At 42.7% G+C, this 19826-nt stretch overlaps 1 protein-coding gene across 5 annotated transcripts; it reads left to right on the top strand.

Annotated features, from left to right (window-relative positions):
• The first annotated feature begins 335 nt into the window (after positions 1-335).
• Positions 336-17405, top strand: SETDB2 (SET domain bifurcated histone lysine methyltransferase 2). Of its 5 annotated transcripts, none has more exons than XM_081906222.1 (13): positions 336-418; positions 2243-2365; positions 2539-2604; positions 4561-4663; positions 5631-6185; positions 7181-7300; positions 8910-9079; positions 10624-10834; positions 11648-11753; positions 12531-12627; positions 13284-13603; positions 14813-14901; positions 16478-17405. In XM_081906222.1, the coding sequence occupies exons 1-13, from the start codon at positions 406-408 to the stop codon at positions 16593-16595; spliced, it is 2091 nt and encodes a 696-aa protein (XP_081762348.1). In that variant the 5' UTR covers positions 336-405; the 3' UTR covers positions 16596-17405. The 5 variants fall into 5 exon arrangements, with proteins under 5 accessions (XP_081762348.1, XP_081762347.1, XP_081762350.1 ...); XM_081906221.1 differs by having other exon boundaries at positions 5628-6185; XM_081906224.1 differs by lacking the exon at positions 2539-2604.
• The last annotated feature ends 2421 nt before the right edge of the window (positions 17406-19826 follow it).

Genomic DNA, 19826 nt, shown 5'->3' with positions numbered 1-19826 from the left:
GCGGGATCATGTTTTCATCTAGGGTTTTGTTTTTTGCAAAAAAAGAACGGTTTCTTTTATTTTTTAAAAATGCTGGCCTTCAAGCGCGCGTGTTTGTTCCCTCCTTAAGGTCTGGCTTTTCGGTTGCCCTGGGAAAAAGCGACCAGTCCCCGGGACTCCTGGCGCCCCCGAGGTCGGCGCTTGTTTGGCAGGCGAGTCTCGCGGCTCCCGGGTCTTTCTTGCCAAGCGCAGATCCCCCCCGTTTTTTCTGCCGCTGAGCTCACTTGCTTACTGCGCATGTCACAGAGCGCGGCGGGGGCGGGGCTTGGGCTCCGGTGCGCGTGCGCAGAAAGCGGCGAGAGGCGGGGCCCAGCGAGGGCGGAATCCCGCGAGGGCCGCCGGGAAGAGGGAGGCGAGCGGGCGGCCATGGCGCTGGCAGGTACCGTGCGGGGCGCGGGGAGGGAGGGGCGGGCGCGTCAATCCCGCTCGGCCACCTCCGTTTCCGCGCCCTTCGCTCTCGCCCCTTGGCAGCTGCCTGGGCCGGAGGAGGGAGACCCGCGAGGCCGCCTGCTAAGCCCCTTCCCAGGACGCGCGTCGGCCGCTGCTCGTGTGGACTTGCGCTCGCAGGCAGCGCTCTCCCACAACCCGCGGGACCGGGCGCACAGCCACCCCGTCCCGCTTCTCCTCCCCGAACCCGGCCACGTTTGCGAACAGGGAAAAGGGGCCTTTTTAGTTGCAGCTGGGTTTTTTTAAAAAAGGGTTTGTTCGGTTTTGTAGGGAATGCAAAACACAGGTGGCAGTCTAAAACAAAGAAAAATAAGAGTCTTGACAGCCAGAGCTGTTTGACAGTAGAAGGGACTCTCTGGGAAGGTGGTGGCCTCGCCTTTCTTGGAGGTTTCTGAGCAGAGGTTGGCTGATCTAGTCGCGATTCCTGCATTGCAGGGGGTTGGACTAGACGACCCTCAGGGTCCCTTCCAACTCTACAATTAGTGAGAATAATAAAATCTTACCAAAACAGCATTGAAATGTCATGGCTCTTTCAGGCCTCAGTGCTTTTCCATTGTGGAAACAGTTGTGTCTGTTGTTAAGCAACTGGGAGTGTCCGTTCACTGCACTAATATTATAAAAATGTCAGAAGAGCCCTTTTGGCCCATCCAGTCCAGCATCCATTTCTCACACTGGCCAGCCAGATACCTACTGGAAGCCAGCAAGCACGGCCCATCCACTTATGAACCCCAATAACTGGCATTCAGAGGCCGGAGCATCGGGCGAGAACCTGGGAGATCTGGGTTCAAATCCCCACTCAATCATGTAGCTCACTGGGTGACCTGGGGCCGGTCACAGCCTCTTAACCTGCCTCACAGGGTCATTAACTGCAGTGTGTGAGCCATGTCCTTGGAGAAAAAGGTGGGGTGTAATGCAAGAAAAAACCGCTCTTCTGCTTACCTGCTTAACTTTCTTAAAGCCAGCCGGATGGGGATGTTTGTCACCAGGCACCCAGAGATCTCCACATGCTCACAATTGGACCTGTGCCAGTTGGAAAATGCGCATAACTAATTTCTAACACTGGAGGCAGAGATGACCTGGATACAGTGATTCATGCTCTGGTAACTCCAGATTAGATTAGTGTAACATGGACTGCAGCTAGTATAGAATGCAGCAGGCGTATTGCCTGACTTGTCAAGCTGAGCACCAGTTCTGAAAAGGCGGCACTGTCTGCCTGTAAGCTACTGAATTCACCTCAGGGTTAGGACTAATTTAGAAGGACTCAAATGACTTAGGACGCAGTTACCTGAAGGAATGCCTTTCCTACTGTCATTGTGCCCATATGTTAAGATCTGCTGTGGGTGGCTTTCTTGTCCATTGCTGAGTGAGGCATGTACCTTGAAACTCACAAAAGGACTTTGATGGGTTTGAAATTCCCTGTCTCTGGAAATCTACCTGGTGCCAACGCAGGCACTGCTGTATTTTTGTGGTTGGCATTCTCCTGTCTCAGGAGATAATGGAGGAGGAGTGTTCCTTGGGGAGTTACAGAACCTGCTGTTAGTCCGCTGACTTTAGTAGGAAAGAGAAGAACCTATAATTTATTTTTATGGTTTTTCCAGAATTGTTAATTTGAATTTAGATGGGATGGGTACTGTGCTGGAATCACAGTTGATTGAAGGCGAGGTTTACAATGAAATAAAACTCTGGAGAGGTGGTATTTGGGTGTTTCTTCTAATGAAAAAACTGTTGAAACTTAGAACTCCCCCCTGCCCCACAGATGATGCAACAGAGTTTTGGAGGCAGATTGAAGATACCCGAGTGGACTTGATATTTGAGCAAGTGGAGAAGGTACTTTGGTCTCTGAAGCAGAAGATCAAGGACAGAACTGCAACAGATGAAGGTTTGGAATCCTTTGTTATGATAATCAAACCTTGAATGGCTTAATTCATATTGCGTACAGAATAAACGGTGCAAGCTAAGATTTACCATGCATTTATTTGTATGGTTATCATTTTTAGAGACTGTATTTTTAATAAGGATTTTAAAAAGTTGGTATTACTTTTATTTAAACAGAGTACTGCCAAGCTTTGGCATTTGTGAATCAAGTGGATATGACTAACCTCCTACCTCTGACAAATGGTATGAAAAGAGTTTCCATATTTTCTGTGTGTTGGTTTTTACTAAGCTAGAAAACATGAAATATTAGCTATCTCTTCAAAAACTATGGAAAACCCATTCTAATATGGCACTTCATGGGTTTGGGATTAGGATTATGTCCATGCCTATCTTTTGGCCTGCATGTTGGAGCTTCACATTGCTATGGGAGCCTACTTTGTTCAATTCTCTTTCGAGTGTTAGGATTATGGATGTTTGGGCTCTGTTCCATTCAAGCGTAATGTTCAATGTGCAGAAGTCAGGCATGTGTATATGTTCCTGATCCCCCACTGAACACGGTTACAGACATCTTTTAATCTGTCTGCGGTATATAACTTGGAGAATAATTTTAGAGTTTCTCGTGAGAAGGTTAGGAATGCTGAGAGTTGTGACATCCATGTCGGCCAATCTACAACTGCAAGGCATTGGTGGTGGCACTGCCTTTCCTCTGGGCTTTGCATCCCAAAGGTTTGAAGCAGGAATGGGGAACCTATCCAGTCTGAGGGCCATGTTCTCTTCTAGGCAGCCTTCCAAGGGCCACATGCTACTGGTGGGTGGGGTCAGGTGAAAAGGTGGGCAGAGCAACTACCATACTTTTCCGTGTATAAGACTAGGGTTTATTTTTACTAAAAAATAATGTTAAAGGGGGATGTCTTATACACGGGGGCAATCTGCCCCCATTTCCTTAATTTTGAGTCCCCCCAAATAGGGGGTGTCATACACTGAAAAATATGGTACCGGTAATTTATATTTTACCTTTTTGCAGTAGACTAGTTTACACATCCAGACAGCAAGAGGCATTATCAGAGCTCAAGGACACATTCCACTCAGGCCAAAGTGCAGCATGTGAAGCTGGGCCAGGGAGGGGGCTGCCTGCGGAGAGTTTTGAGGGCCGCATTTGGCCCCTGGGCCTGAGGTTTCCCACCCCTGCTTTGAAGGTCACATGAATTCTGTTTAGGTGGGACATAATTGTTCCCCTTTTACTGGGTCAGACTCAGACTCCAAATATAAACAGTTAACTTATTAAAACTCACAATTTCATAATTATTTGTCTATATATTTCTAATAGTATAACCAAATCAGTAATTTTTGATATAACTGTAAAAAATACTCTGAAAATTTATTATTCCAAAAACGAAACCTTCATCTGGTTGTAAATATTAAGATTATACCAGCAAGAATGAGTCTTTTTGTAAAAAAAGATTTAAATCAAGTCTTACTGACTAGTGATTTAAATCGTGATTTAAATGGATTTGATTTAAATCAAATCCACCCTGGTGTACAGTCACCAACCTTGCCTCTAGTTTGGCCTTAACCTTGAGCTCTTGAAGTGCTGGAAGAAATCTATAACATTTGGGTGGTATTCAACTAAGTTTTATTCAGAGCACAACCACTCAGATTAATTAACTTGGTCCTGTTCATTGATTTTAATGATTCTATTCTGAGCAAAACGTGGTTGAATGCCACTCACAGTGTTTGACATATTCTATCTTTCCAAAGGACAAAGCCACCACCCCCTATTCTGTGCAAATACGTTGCAGTCCTGGGAGTGGCAAATTAATCCATTATGTTGATTTCTGTTTTGATTTCTGTTTTGACAATAGTCACAGAGTTATTTTGCCTTAAAATCACCAGCTTTCTTGGGAGTCTGGGATGAGGTAGGATAAAATATACCCCATATCTCACAGTGATTTGAAGCATGAGGGTGGAATTGGCATAATACAACTGAAGACACACAGGCTGATGACAGCAGAAGATTCTTTTCATGTGCGAAATATTAAAACAATGCACTTAAAATGCTGTCTTAAGACCTTTATTAATATATACATAATTACAAATCATTATTGGTTTAAATAAAAGTCTGTACTGCATTTAATTGTGACTGTTCTTAATTGCAATCTAAAATGTATATTGCTAGAGTTTATATTTTACTTTTCAAAGTAAATAATGCTGTTACTGAAGAAGATATGCAGAAATTTGAGCCTGGTTTACATCCTTCTGCCTCAAGTGAAATTATAGAGAATCCTGGAGATGATTTTTCTTTGTGAGTAAACCATATTTTTGTTGCTTATATTTCTTAGGAGTTTGTACTGTTACTCTAAAAATTAGGAACAACAAAACTATCTAGAACCCTATAGATAGGGATGCTTGAGAATTTTGTTCATTCCACGTTTTGAGGTAGACAAAACCGTTGGTGCCACCTGTGCAGTCAGTAGGATAACAGCACTTCATAGAGTACAGACCAAAGTGCATGGAATATGACCCAAAATTTCCATTTTAGGTCACATGCTTGTTTTTAAAATGCCCTTCATTGTGGTAATTGGGAGGAAGGAATGGATCACTGATAGGGAAATGTAGTGAAGTAGTGATTCACCCATCCTTAGTCCAAGAGTGACTGGTTATGTAAGACCTGCATATAGACTTCCGTCGTCTCTATCGCAGTGCCTGTCCCTTTCTGCTCTGCCCATTCATTTCCCCAGGTGGCCTTCCCCTTCTGGGCCCCTTCCTCTGCTTTCTCCCTAATTCTGCCCTGTTTTCTAAACCAGTCTTCCTGTCTAACCTCCCTTCAGGATCTGAGCAACTCTGCTCAGGAGGAAAGGACCCAATCCTCATTCTGTAGGCTGAAGGTGACACAGAGGCCTCTAGGGATCCCCCTCTCCTCTCCTCTCCTCTCCTCCCCACACCCCTGAAATTGGCTCAGGTGGACAAAGTCAGAATCCAGTGCTTGGGGCATGCCCTTCTTCCTCCACCCTGGAGCTCCTTTAGACAGAGGTTTATGGATACCAAATAAAAAACATTCATAACTGATGTCAGCAATTTGCCACACATGTGCTCCTCTGACCATTATTATTAAGATAGATGCAGAATGCAAAGGTGATCAAAATGCTCGCTTTTGTGTCTTGAAACGAGTGAATTCAATCAACAATTGTATCTGAACAAACCTTAACTAACTTACTGATTGCCTGACGTATTTTTCTTCCCACACTTGCATGTGTGCTTGTAAACAGAAGAATGAAGATAAAGGAGGCGATACATTCAAGGAGTAAAGGCGAACCTGCAGAAGTGTCTTCAAAATTCCCCTATGAAGATCATGTCTGCTCTAAAGAATGTCTTGCCAAAAGGCCATGGAATTCATACAAGGATGAAAACCCTCTTCATCTGCCAATGCTGTGTCGCTTCCAAAGATGGCATGCCAAACCAGATTATGTGTCAAAGTCACACAATGTTATATACAAAGCTCCCTGTGGAAGGAGTCTGAGAAATTTTCAAGATGTTCAGAATTATTTGTTTCAGACAGAGTGCACTTACTTATATTTAGATCACTTTTCTTTCAATACCTATGTACAGGTGTTTAGAAACAATCCTAGTTGCCAGCCCTTTGTGTTTGATTTTGATATCAGCAACGGGGCAGAGACAGTACCAGTTTCTTTCTGTAATGACATAGACCACGACCGACTACCTTACTTTAAATATCGGAAGGTCTCTTGGCCCCATGGATACTTCTTGAACAATTTCTCCAGCATGTTTATTGACTCATGCAGTTGCACAGATGGCTGCACAGACAGGTATGTATTCTAAACTTACTGTTCAGCACTGCAAATAACCTTGGACATATTTACATGTATATTGAGGCAGAGTGGTGTGCAGCATTTAATCTACAGATTTCCAAAGAGTTAGCAGCTTTAAACTGCATTGCCAAAGGTGAAGACTTACCTGATTTCTACAAATAATCAGAGTTCAAGCATGGACACTGTATTCTATTCTTACGCTTTTCATAAAAAGGGCCTAGACCAGTGCAGTCCTGGGTTTAATTTAAAGAGTGGGTGTCGGGGGCTGGACTGAGGAGGAATGGTGGGAGCCCCCCCCCTTCTCCTGAAACTTCCCAAGAACAGGAGGACAGTATAGATTTAGAACAGTGGTTTGCAGAAGGCTGCAGAGGAGAAAATCTGGGGAATATTGGGAGAGGAACAGCAGGAAGAAGCACTGGGGGAGAGACAGCTGACAGACTCAGTGTCCTTGGAAAGCATTCCTGATCCCTGCTCTCCCAGGACCAGGCGGGCATTGAGAGTAGTAGAACAGAAACCTCAGAGGCAGAAAGCTCAGATCAGCCGGTGCAGCGATGACATAGAAGAGACGGAGGGGATTGGACTTTACTCAGAGCAATGCCATTATTTAATAGAGACTGCATTCCTTCGTGTCTCTCTCTGAATACTGAATAAATTATGTGGTAAGAACTCTTCTCGTTTATCTGCTTTTTGGTTGCCACTGGGGGAGTGGCAGTGGGGTACACTAATGTACTTTTCAAAACTGTTTACTAATAAGTCTTTTTAAACATGCAGAAAACATAAAAAGCTTTAAATAAACAGCTCTGTTAAATGGAAAGGATCGTAGTATTTAACTTGCTGGCTAAAATGTCTTTCTTGAGACAGCTATTGGCTTGCTGTGCTACCTATCAGCTCCTTTGAAAATTTAATGATTAAACACATGTCCAGAGAGTAAATGGGCTATATTGCTTTATTTCATATCCTTATTTGCACTAGATCTACTGTGTGCTTTCTAGGAAAAAATGTGCATGTCTGCTTCTAACTGAAAGAAACTGCCATGAAGCTTCTGTGTCTTCAGGAAAAGAAGCATCTAATGGATATAATTATAAAAGACTCGATGGACCTGTGCCCAGCGGGTATGCAATCCCAACTTTATTTTTATCTGAAGGCCAGACATGGTGCTTCCATTGTGTCCTTAATTCAAGCTGTCTTGTTTTGGTCATGTAGAGAATGGGAACCCCATTGCTTTGCTGTTCTATTTTAAGTGGCAGCTTTCAGCTTAACAGAAGAAAAGTGTAGCATTGAACTTGCCCCAGAAAAAAACAACTAAAAAAAAAAGGTATCCTGGATCCTAGTAGACAAGATTGGGCAACAAATATGATGGAAATTGTGGTTCTCATGTACTAGCAGTTCCTTTATTTATATTATAAATTTATCGCAAAATACATTGGCCTGGCACCATCAGTATCAACGTTTAGATGCCAAGCAAGTACTTTCCTGCATTTGACTCTTAATTGGGGTCAGAAGTATGATACTCTAACCTACTCTAACCTACATTGATGTTCAGCTTTTAGTAAGCTGAGATAAAAGTTTTTATGCTATTGCAAGATGATTACTTTAAGTTAATAATATTGCTTTATCTTTTTGAAGTACTTGAAATGTGTTATGTATGCTTTAATAATAACTAGTGTATACATATAATAATGATGGTGATGATGGAGTGATAGCACAGTCAGTGGAGCATGAGAATCTTAATCTCATCTCCACATTGGGTGAAAGATTCTACTGTGCAGGGGTTCGGACTGGATGACCCTTGTGGTCCCTTCTAACTCTACAATTCAGAGAATGTTAAGTGGCCGAGGTTTTGAGATCTCCAGGGGAGTCCCTATTGGCACATTTGCTTACCTGTAAGGTTCATAAGACAGTGTTGCATGAGATGGCCTTTTCTTTAATGGCTCTCAGGTTGTGGAGTGCTCTTCTGTCTAAGGTGTGTCTGGCCACATGATTATGGACATTTTGACATCTGGTCAATACAAGCTTTTCTGCACAAGCCTTTTTATGAAGTTTACAGTTTGTTTGTGTTGAGCTGTATGGGATGACATGCTAAAAGGTGAGCTAAATAAATAGAAACATACTCTAACAACCAAAAATATGGGCGTTATGCCCTGATAAAAATGGTTCCTCCCAACTGACCCAACACTCTGGAGCAGATTTCGAGGGTGCCCAGCAAGCTGCAGGGTTAAGGAGGGAGAAATTCCTTTGTGCAGGTGGACATTTGCTGTGCAAGTTGGAACTGCAGTGTTTGATACAAGCCCCTAACTATAAATACTGAATGTGTGGGCTATACATTTTCAGAATGCATCATGACACTGTACTGTTGGTACTTCCATGTTAGGATCCTTTTATTGTATATTGCTACACCTCTTGCTTTCTCATTTCCTTGCGCTAATTAAGTCTAATTCAGCCTCATACTATTCATACATTTGCTGTTTCCTATAGCAATGTGGAGCTCTTGCAGTGAGGCTTGCATTTTCTTCTGTAGGTATTCCAAATATTGTAGGTGCTAGCAGTTATGCTAGCGGTGCATATTGCTGCTTCAGTTTCCTCATCAAAACATGCAGCAGCTCCTGAGAAAGTGCTGGAGCTCCAAGAGGATCCTCTTGTCCTGAACGTTGTTCACTCAGCTGCTCTCCCCACCCTCTGAAATATTGAACCTGTAATGCTGCTGTTTTCTTTTTGTGGCAGAATTTATGAATGCAGTGTGTTATGCAGCTGTGACAAGATTATGTGCCAGAACAGATTAGTGCAGCATGGTCTTCAGGTTCGGCTGCAGGTCTTCAAAACTGAAAAGAAGGGCTGGGGAGTCCGTTGCCTTGATGACATAGACAAAGGAACTTTCGTTTGTACATACTCAGGTAATTTAATGTAGTCCAGGAAGGGATGGAAATTCATATTTTTTATTTTTTTTAATTGCTTTTTCACAAATAGATATACATATGCAAATATCTTCTTCCATTTCCTTTAGTTATATAAACTATATTCTTACTTACATTCATTGCATTTTCCTTTTCGACATACTAAAACAGTCACCAAAATACAAATCCCACCCAAAAGTCAACTTGGGGGGGGGGGGAACCATCCTTCAAATAGTTCCAAAGTAAAACCTGTGTATCTTGGTAGAAAATTCACGGTTAACATTAGACACTTGTGAGGCAGTAACTGGCATATCGAGTGTTCAAACAGGAAATGGATGGTAAAAATAGGTTCCAAGTGTTATGAGCTTATACATATGTACAGTAAACATGGCAGAACCCATCCCTCTCTAGTCTTGGGGGAGCCATCCAAACTGGTGGGCATCCCTACCTCTTGTGGGAACTAACTCTATAGTTTTAACTATGTGCTGGCCGTCTTCCAAATACCAGGTCCAAAGAGAGGACTGGAGATGCACAAAGTCTTCTCAGTCTGCATTCACAGGAAGAGAGAAGACAGATGGGTGTCTTGCCCACACTTGAATAGATCATGCCCCAACTCCTGCTTAGTTTTTAAAAAAAGAAATCCAAATCCAATCCAAAATACCCATTGTAAGAAGCATGTAAGCCTGGTGTTGCCTGCAGCCAGCATGGATCCCTCCATATATGGAGAAATCAATTTGATTCATTTAAATAACCCCAATCATCCTTACCGTAGAATGTAAACCACACTGAAATTATTTAAAGCTGCTATATAGAGAGCTTGCTTGGGGCTTATTGCTATTCTGGAACCTGAGCATTTTCTACTTACATAACAGGAATGGGATGAGAATTATGGAGAGAAGGGGGAGAAGTGTTTTTCTTTCCTTCTTCCTGAAGCATTGCTAGATAATGCAGGGAGGGGTATCTTGGCCCCTCCAGCCCTAATCTTTCCCCAGGGTGCTTAGGATAAGCTGTTAGGGACTTTGGCAGGCCACTCCCTCCCCACCCCCATTTCATCTGTAGTGTTTTGTACATCGTGGAAGCTCATGATTCAAAGTTCAATGTGACTAACAAGTTCCCAGGCTATGCAGAAAACACCGTCTTGTTTTTGGATGGCCCAGTTTCACTTCCAAACCCATAAGAACTCAAAGGCAGCCATGCTGACCTCTAGAATACTCTACTCCACAGGCAGCCTGGTTTCCTCCGCCCATTTTTCACATTCTGTGACTGCTGAGCATCCTCAGTCTTCATTGGAGTTTCGCCTTAAACACTGTGTTGTGCTGACCTTGAGGTTCCCCTGAACAAACTGATATTTTTCTCTTGTTTCTCAGTGGCCCCATTTGGACTCAGTTATGTTGGAACTAATCGCCTGAGTTCACTTTTAGAGTCAGTAATGTTAGGATTAAAACTTACATTTGGATAATTTTGAATGCATTCATTGCTTCTGCAAACACCCATCTGTTTCACTGCAAATACTAGAATATAGAATATATCCTTTTTTTCTTTAGGCAAACTGATGAGCAAAGATGAATCCAGGCAACCTAAAGATAAAGGTCGTGAGGTTAAAGAGGAAGATACAGAGAATGGTGACAGAAGCCACACTTTATTTAAAAAAAGGATAAAACTGGATATGTTCTGTTCTGATTCAGAGACTGAAGTTATCCAAACCACTAGGAAGCAAAAATCTTTGCCTGTAAAAGGTGAAGATCAGCTAAGTGTGTAAGTTCAAGTAACAGTTTTGGGAGTCACTGTGAGTGCTATCCAAGATGTCCATGGCAAGTAAACTCCATCAAAGAAAAGCTCAGCAGCACAGGCCCTTCTTTATGTTTGGAGCAAGTGAATGTCTCAGGCATTCTTTCCCCCAGGCTTCCCTTCCTTTTTTCTGATCATCCTTCTCCCTCACTTGGGAAGGAAGGACTGGCCTTATCAGTTGCTGACATTGACCCTGGCCGTGTCCAGCTAGTGCAGTGGTCAGCCATTTATATTTTGTGTTGTTCCTTCCCAATACCACTGGCACAAAAAATGTTAACAACAATCGCAGTGGCAGCATGGTAATGTCTTTTGTTGGACCAGTTCTGGAAACCTTTCAAGCTAGAAATAACATTTCACATATCTAATGAAATAGTAGAGAACAGCTTGTCAACTTTAGTTCAGCATTTCTTCCAGTATGATTGCATCTTCAGAACTAAAAGCCACAAAGGATTTTGAACACTTGGTCCTAATTCCCTGACTCCCTCATTTATCTGAGATTCAAGAAGTTAAATTTATGTACACTTAAAAAAAACAAAAACCCTTAATATTGACAAGTGGGTTAACCTTTAGCCTGGTTTAAAACTCTGTGATAGGAAATTGTCTTCAGAGTATAACTGTTCTAATATGCTACTAAATGCTAATGTTTCTGCCTTGCAAAACTTCCATATTATGTTTGGTAAGAAATTTGCTTTGTCCTTTTGAAATTGTAAAATTTATAGGAAGAATATTTTATAATTCATTGTGCAAGTTGCATAAAGTCCTTTATCCTTTTCTATTTAGAATTCAGAGTTGTCAAAGCGACAGCTGTAACAGTTCTCAGACTTACGAAGCTGTCACAAGACCGAAAACTCGAACATCTGTTCTTCAGAAACATCAGCGGCAACTAGTAAAAATTCTACCTTTTTTTTTGTCTTCAAGGAGTTCCACCTGCTTTCTCTCTCTATTCTTTTTTCAGCTATCAAAATGATTTGTGGTACAACAAAATCTGTTACTAGCTTGCTACTTCCTTCTCTTTTCCACCATGTAAAATGTGTATTTCTACACCTCAGTGAGATTGTACCCTTGTTTTGTGAGAAGTGAGGGGATGACCTGCCCACTCCTATTATAGGGTGCAGGTAGCCAAGTCTGTGTCGTCCTACAGCTGCTGCTTCTACTCCTCAAGTCACCATAGGCGAAGTGATAAAGAGTGTGGATAAAAGCTTTCTTATTCAGTCTGCCCATTTAAAAGGGGATTGCAGTGGGCAGAAAATACTATTCTAAAATTTCTATGGACCATGGGAAAGTTGCTACAGTAGACAGTGAATTGTATCCTGCTATGTCAAAGAGTAGACCCTTTGAAATTTACAGTCTACTCTGAGGATGTCTTAGCAAATCTTAGTTGATTACATCACGGTGGCAAAAGAATATTCACAGAATGTTTACGTCTTGCAAGGGGGAGTGGGGAAAGTGATTTCTGTCACATACTGTCCGCACATTGGAGCGTAAATAAAATACCTTTTATTTCCAGACCCTATTTTCAGGTAGTCCTGCACTACAATGTGCAAGGCATTGGGCTCTGGAAAGTGGCCATTTTATTCCTCACCATGTCAAAGTAACCTGTTAAAAAAAGAAGTGTAGGCTTTGAGCAAAGAGCAAACGATTGATTATGAACTTTTCTTCTGAGGGAATTGCTGATGCCAGTTCAGATGATGATGGAAGTTCTGTGTGCCAGAAATCATCAAGAAGTAAACTAACTGCTGCAGCCAAGAAAGGAGATGAAAGTAAGTTACTCTAGGTGGGGTCTGACCAAGGCAGAATGCGGTGGCACTTTGACTTCCCTTGATCTGGACCCTGGACTCCTGTTGATGCAGCCTGGAATAGCATTAGCTTTTATTGCTACTGCATCATACTGTTGACTCATGTTAAGCATGTGGTCTACTAAAACCTGTAGATTTTTTCGCATATTTCCTATATTTGTGCAGCTGGTTATTCCTGCGTAAGTGTAGAACTTTATATTTGTCCCTATGCCTTCTACATTTGTCCCTATTGAAATTCATTTTGTTCATTTTGGCCTAGTTCTCCAATCTGTTGAGGTAATTTTGAATCCTAATTCTATCTTCTGAGGTATTTGCTACCTCTTCTAATTTTGTGTCATCTGCAAATTTGATGAGTATCCCCTCAATTCTTTCATCAAAGTTATTTAAAAAGATGTTGAACACCACCAGGCCTAGGACAGAACCCTGAGGTACCCCAGTTGTCAGTTTTTTTCCAGGATGGTGAGGAATCATTGGGTTAGGCCAGTCAACATCCAAACAGCAACTTGTCATTGTACACTGGAGACTTTTAATAACTGCATGAATGTTTGATATTGAAACTGTTGGACAAGTTTAACTTGATGTTCGCTAATTATACGCTATCCTGAAATGTGTGTTGACAGAATCAAGTCTACAAGAAGAGCTTGGTGAAATGGTGAGCATTGTACAGTCCGAAGGTAGTGTAGACTGCGTTAAAGAGAATCCTCTTTTCAACACCACTTTGAACAGTAAGCCAGCTGTGCAAGATGACAGAGAGATTAAAAAAAAAAGCAAGGACCTATTCTGGACTCAAGATATACACAAGAAAAGTTTCAAGAGAGGGAGAAGAGAATCTGCTCATAAAAAGCAAGCAACGGAAGATAGCAAAGCATTCCTAAAGAATAAGGAGAGCCCATGTTTGCTGGATGCAACCAAGGAAGGCAATGTAGGCAGATTTCTTAATGTAAGTAACAGTGCTATGTGTTTCAGTTACAGATAGGTAGCCGTGTTGGTCTGCCATAGTCAAAACAAGAAAAATTCCTTCCAGTAGCACCTTAAAGACCAACTAAGTTAGTTCTTGGTATGAGCTTTCGTGTGCATGGAATTTTTCTTGTTAGTGCTATGTGTGTCTGGTTTCAAAGCCGGCTATTGTGTTGCAGAAATCTATTCTGAATATGAACCACCTCCCTCCCTTGTAAACAGTGCACATCTGGTCCCCAGGCCCCATTTTTGCTTTTGGCATTACTGGCTGCACCATGCCAGTATCTTTTATGGCCTTGGCTTACTGTTTCCCTACAAGGGAGGGAAATTTGTGGCCCTCCAGATGTTGTTGGACTGCAGTTCTCATCAGCCCCCGCCAGCAAGACCAGTGGTCAGTGATGATGGGAACTGTAGTCCAGCAAAATGTGGAAGGACAAAAGTTCCCCACCCTTCCCTACATTAACAGCTGAGATCCTCGGTCAGCACCATTGGCAGCTTTCCAGTTTGCCTGTGCATCAACAGGCACATGTCCAATCTCATGCCTGGCATTCGGCCTGCAGTTCACAGAGGTCCTCCTTCATACTGTGTGTGGCTGGGTGTTTCACCCTCAAGGCTTAGCTTGCAAGATAGTATGAAATGCTTGTTTCTCTCAGACATAGGAGGAGGCTTGCTGCATTCAAGTTAACTGGGATTCTTTGCTGTGCCTGTCTGCAGCTGCTATTCCAACCCTGTCCTGTGCTGGCAGCCCCCTCCATGGAGGCAGAGGTTTGGTCCCTGAGCAATGTTCTTCCCTTTTACTGCCTAGCATCCCAGAGAGAGTGATCCTTTTGCTTTCGCAGTTTGGCATTGAGAAGGGTACCAGTGTGTCTCCCCTATTTTCAAGCACCCACACTGCTGTTCTAGCAGGATTGCCCTTGGCTGTCAGATCAAGATTCTTCAGGAACACGGGCAATAAAGCAATGCATAGTCATCTCAATATTCTTGTCACAAAATCTTACTCGTTTAAAAGTAGATCCCTGCTCTGCCTCCTGTACTGTTGATGTTAAGTATCTGTTTTGGGATCAAAGGGAAGATCTTACTGTAAAACAAGAGCACTTTGGAGATTTTTTTTTCTAAACTAACATTTGCACAAGAAAGTATATTAATAGCAGGACCTGTCATTTTAATTTTCATTGGTTTGTTCTGTTTACAGCACAGCTGCTCCCCTAATCTCTTTGTACAAAGTGTATTTGTAGAGACCCACAACAGAAATTTCCAGTGGGTGGCATTCTTCACAAACAGGTTTGATGTATTTTATTGCTTTCAACTGGGGGGGGGGGGAGTACAAAACCTAGAACCTGTGCTTTGACGTTGATCTTTACAGCCTAGGTTTCAGTACACACTTTGCTGCCATCCAACCAATACTTTATTTTGCTAGAAAAATACTGTGGCAGGAGTTCTTTTTATAAAGACAAAATGTGTGTCTGTGTGAGATTGTCAGTTGCTGCTTAAGCTATAATGGCACATCTCTGCATGCACCACTATGACAGAAGTGGGTGCTTAACTTACATGACTTCAAGGGGCAAGGAACAGCTCAGTACACTAAACTGATTAATGATTTGTTTCCTTTATCCTGGTTAAGGAAACAAGCCATAATTAAGCCGTAATTGGATTTGCACAAGCCTTGTGTACCTGTAGAAATGGAAAAAGAAACCAAGAAACTGCAATTAATTATAGTTTTCCACTGCATGCAAATCAGGAACTATGGTTTAGCTCACAAAGAAGCCAGAATTCAGATATGAACAAATGATTGTAATGGGAAGCTATGGTTAATTGCAGCTTCTTGGTTTGTTTCCCTGCTTAAAGGGGCTGCAAGTACATAACTAAAAATTCTCCCTCCTCAATTACCTGATGTCTCTTCACTTGCATGTTGGGAATGTTGGCTTGCTGATAACTATAATTGTTTTGCGTAGTCAATGTTGAAATTATAATCTCCAGTTGCCCAACCCTGCAAAATGAATTGTAGTTTTCACTTGACAGATCTGCAAACCGAGGCTAAAAGATAACGTCCGTACAATTCATGATTTGGCTTTCAGCTCAGGACACAAGAATTTACTGACTTTGTTTTTTAGTTGAAAGACACTTCGCTAGACAGTTTCGTGACCATCTTCTTTAGTTTATTATGCACTGTCTTCTGTTTTGTGTTGCTGAAAGTTCCCAATTTGAAATTTGGTAGGGTTTGCTCAGCCCCCAAATCTGGAAGATCCCACCTGATAAGTTTGCCATCTCTTGGTCATGCTGAGCCAAGACTCAGTTGGAAGGTACTTCAAAAGAAAAGGCCTCAATTCCTTTAGGTGTCACTATTCCTCGTTTGGTAATCCAGACCTTTCTTTCCCCCTGCTGTTGCTGTGAGGAGAGCAGCGGGGGGGGGGGGGGTGAGAACTCGTCTCCATCACCTCACTCGACTTACGGCAGGCTCACAGCAACAGAGAAAGAGGGCACATAGATTTAATCGTCTCCCATTTTGGTCAGGCTGTTTTATGCATAGAAAAGGTTGTCACAGTGGGCTGGTTTTAGGAAAGGAGAGGAGGCATCATGCCACCAGGTCCCCATTTGTATGGGACCCTCATGGCAAAAGACCTCTGCATGATATCAACTTCTTACCTCCCTAAATGGCATGCATTTTGCTCACGAGGTAAAAGTGACTGATCTTATGTAGAGTGCCTTTCCCTCATCACAAAATAATCCCATTGCAATAGGTGAGTGTGAAGTTGTGCTTGTGGGTAGTTTTACACCCTGTTTTAGCTCTTGAGCATAAAAAATCCAGCTGCCTTTGATTGCTGTTCTATTCACTGTGTGCTATATGTTTGCATCCTAGGCATGTAAAGGCTGGAACAGAACTCACATGGGACTATGGCTATGAAGCTGGAAGCATGCCTGAAACAGAGACGCCTTGTCAGTGTGGTGCTCATAAGTGCAGGAAAAAAATATTATAGAGTTTTTTAGTCTTGTTAGTTGAGGTATTTTCAACGTTTTCCAGACCCAATACCCACTTTGAACCCAGACATATTTGGGGACATACAGTGGTAGCTCGGGTTACATATGCTTCAGGTTACAGACTCCGCTAACCCAGAAATATTACCTCGGGATAAGAACTTTGCTTCAGGATGTGAACAGAAATCATGCTCTGGCAGCGCGGTGGCAGCGGGAGGCCCCATTAGCTAAAGTGGTGCTTCAGGTTAAGAACAGTTTCAGGTTAAGAACGGACCTCCAGAACGAATTAAGTACTTAACCCGAGGTACCACTGTAACTTCTTTTACCATATATTTGCACAGTGGTAGTGCTTCTGTTACAATCCACCTTGGATCAGGCTGTGACTCACTAGAGGGTCCCGACCCACTAGTTGAAGACTAGTGCATTAGCATAACAATTAGCATTTGAGGTACAGAAGGTATTGTGTTACTGTAGGCTAGTTCACATGAACATGTTTATCAGGTGATAATTGCAGTTGTCTCTTGATAGCTGTTTGACAGTTGAACAGGCTCTTGGCCGGTGGACTCCCCCTTCACTTTTTAAGCAGAGGTTGGGTGGCTGTCATAGATGCTTTAGTTGAGATTCCTCCATTGCACGGGGATGGGCCCTTCCAACTGCACTTGTATGATTCTATGGAGCTTTAGCATGCTAGCACAAATAGAGGCATAATAAGCATGCTGCTTGACAACCACTGACACAACGGTTCATGGGAACTGGCCCGAAACCTCTCTCAGAAAAAGAAATCTGCCTTAATAAAAACAGATTTTGAAGGAGTTGGTCTAATGGGACTTTCATAGAATGAGATAGTTGTATATAAATACCGTTCTCCTCTTCACTATCAAACTTAGCTTCAAGTACCTGGTTATTTGTGAGATACTTTCATAACAAGGTTGGGACTCCTTCAAACAATGACTCAACCTGCCTCCTCGGGAATGACGTGGTCTGGTCTTAGCGTAACTCCTCCTCCTGCCTTTGATCACTGAGATTGGGTGTCCCACTGGGCTGGGGCCCACTCCCAGGCAGCATTGACCATCTCCCCTTAAGAACAATTTATAAACAATACAATAACCAAAAAAACCGTGGGGGGGGAAATAAAATTATACCTAAGCTAAACCGGAGCTGGATCCTCTTCAAAAGAAGGATTCTGGTTTTTCCAATTGCAAAAATCCACGCTTGTAAACGGCGCATGTTGCATAGTAAAAGTGCGTGGAGGCTGGTTGCCCTTGGCGTTAAGCAGCTCCAAGGGGTCATACACCCGGCGGAGCGGGGCCACCAGATTGGACCAGGCAGGGGTATGGGGCCTTTGGGTTTTTTAGCCCGAAAAAAATACCCTTTTGTACTGCCTTTTTGTCCACTTCACCTCCTTTTCTAAGTCCTTCTAAATTCTTCAATCCCAGCAACATTTTCCTCCTCCTCCTCATCCTCTCTCTCTCACTTCTTTGAAGTACGTTAACAAGGTAACACAGGTGATAATTGCAGAAGATTGCAGGTGATACTCTGGCATCTAAAATCATTCACACAAACAGAAAGCTTAAAAGCACAAAAAACATGTACCAGATGCTGGCTTTGCTCAAGGTTAAATGTGATTATAGCATGTTGTTGTTGTTTAGTCGTGTCCGAGTCTTCGTGACCCCATGGACCAGAGCACGCCAGGCACTTCTGTCTTCCACTGCCTCCTGCAGTTTGGTCGAAGATTATAGCATATACACACACAAATTGCAGGCAGAGATTAAATCACAAAAGAATGAGATCCTCTCGGAAGGTAGTATACTACTGTGATTATCCTACCTTTGCCTCTAAGATATGCTTGTTTTAAATTCTTTCTGCATAATATTCGCTGCAAAAGGGAGTTTTGTTGGGCTGCACTTGAAATTTGATTGACTTTTATTCTGACAGTTTCCCCCTATTATTTTTCTGCAAGTAATTTTAATCTTGATATACATATTCACGTACTTAATTGACTTAGGACAGTGGTTCAGCTAAAATTAGGGCACTACAGTAGGTTAAGTGCTACCTGCTGTATGGCTGAATTTTCTTATAAGAAAACATCTGATAACAGTTTGAAAGGGTATTCCTATTAAACAGGAGGAATAAGCAACTAATGCTGACTTTCAGATAAGTGACATCAGAACTCAAAGAAACAGCAAAGAAAGAGCACACACTGTATTCAGAATGTTTAAGAACCCACAGTAGACACTGATTTGATGACCATGCTGAGTACGTATAAACTCATTTCTGCATCTGAATGGCATACAGAAGGAGACAGAGTGCAACTCAACTTCTAACAGACAACTTTTTGCATATCTATTTAATTAGATTAATTAATCTTAATTAAGATTCCCGGCCAACGCACCAAGAAATGTAGCCTTATTAGACTTTACCGATTGGTAGGGTGAGTGTTGCTCCCAGAACAGGGAGGAAGGAGTCAAATGACACTGAGGTTTCGTTCAAAGAAAGAGTTTATTCTGCTCTCCAGATAGCAGAAGGCATATATATATCTCTTGAAGTGTCTCAGTTGGAGTTGGAGAAAAGGACTCATAGCTGCTCACCTGGGAACAAAGACTGCACCCAGAAGTATCCCCAAACCATAATCCTGCTCCTTAAAGGATCCTGTCAAGAGAAGAAAATAGGTATTTTTGCAGATAATGTGTCCTTAGACATTTGTTCATTGTCATTCACTTTCCCTACTTGGGAACCAGACATGGGTTGGCTCACCCAGCTCTGATGAAAAGGCTAGAGCTGAATGGTCTCAGCATGGAGATGGCACTCCAGCCCACAATACCAGACACCCTCAGAGACACATTGAACTTTGAAGGACAACTTCTATGGGGTGAGGCAACAATCCCGTCTTCTGGAACCTGGCAGAAGAATTCCAGGGCTTGCAGAATGAATGGCCACCAAGAAACCAAAGAAATGAAGGTGGCTTTGCTCCTGTCCCTCCTCAAAACCGACCACCTAGTATATATAGGAACCCTTATTTGTTCAAACAAATCCAAGAGAATATGTGACAGGGAATCTGTTGGCCAGGGCCCTCCAAGGAATGCCAAGCAGGCAGTGAAGTCAGGCCTTAATACTAGTGTATGCTGGAAAGTGATGGGACGCAGGTGGCGCTGTGGGTTAAAGCCTCAGCGCCTAGGACTTGCCGATTGAAAGGTCGGCGGTTCGAATCCCTGCGGCGGGGTGCGCTCCCGCTG

The sequence above is a fragment of the Podarcis melisellensis genome, assembly GCF_964234715.1.
Source record: "Podarcis melisellensis genome assembly, chromosome: 3".
Taxonomy (NCBI): domain Eukaryota; kingdom Metazoa; phylum Chordata; class Lepidosauria; order Squamata; family Lacertidae; genus Podarcis; species Podarcis melisellensis.
Note: the sequence above shows the minus strand (reverse complement) of the source record. Positions and strands in the feature narration are given on the sequence as shown.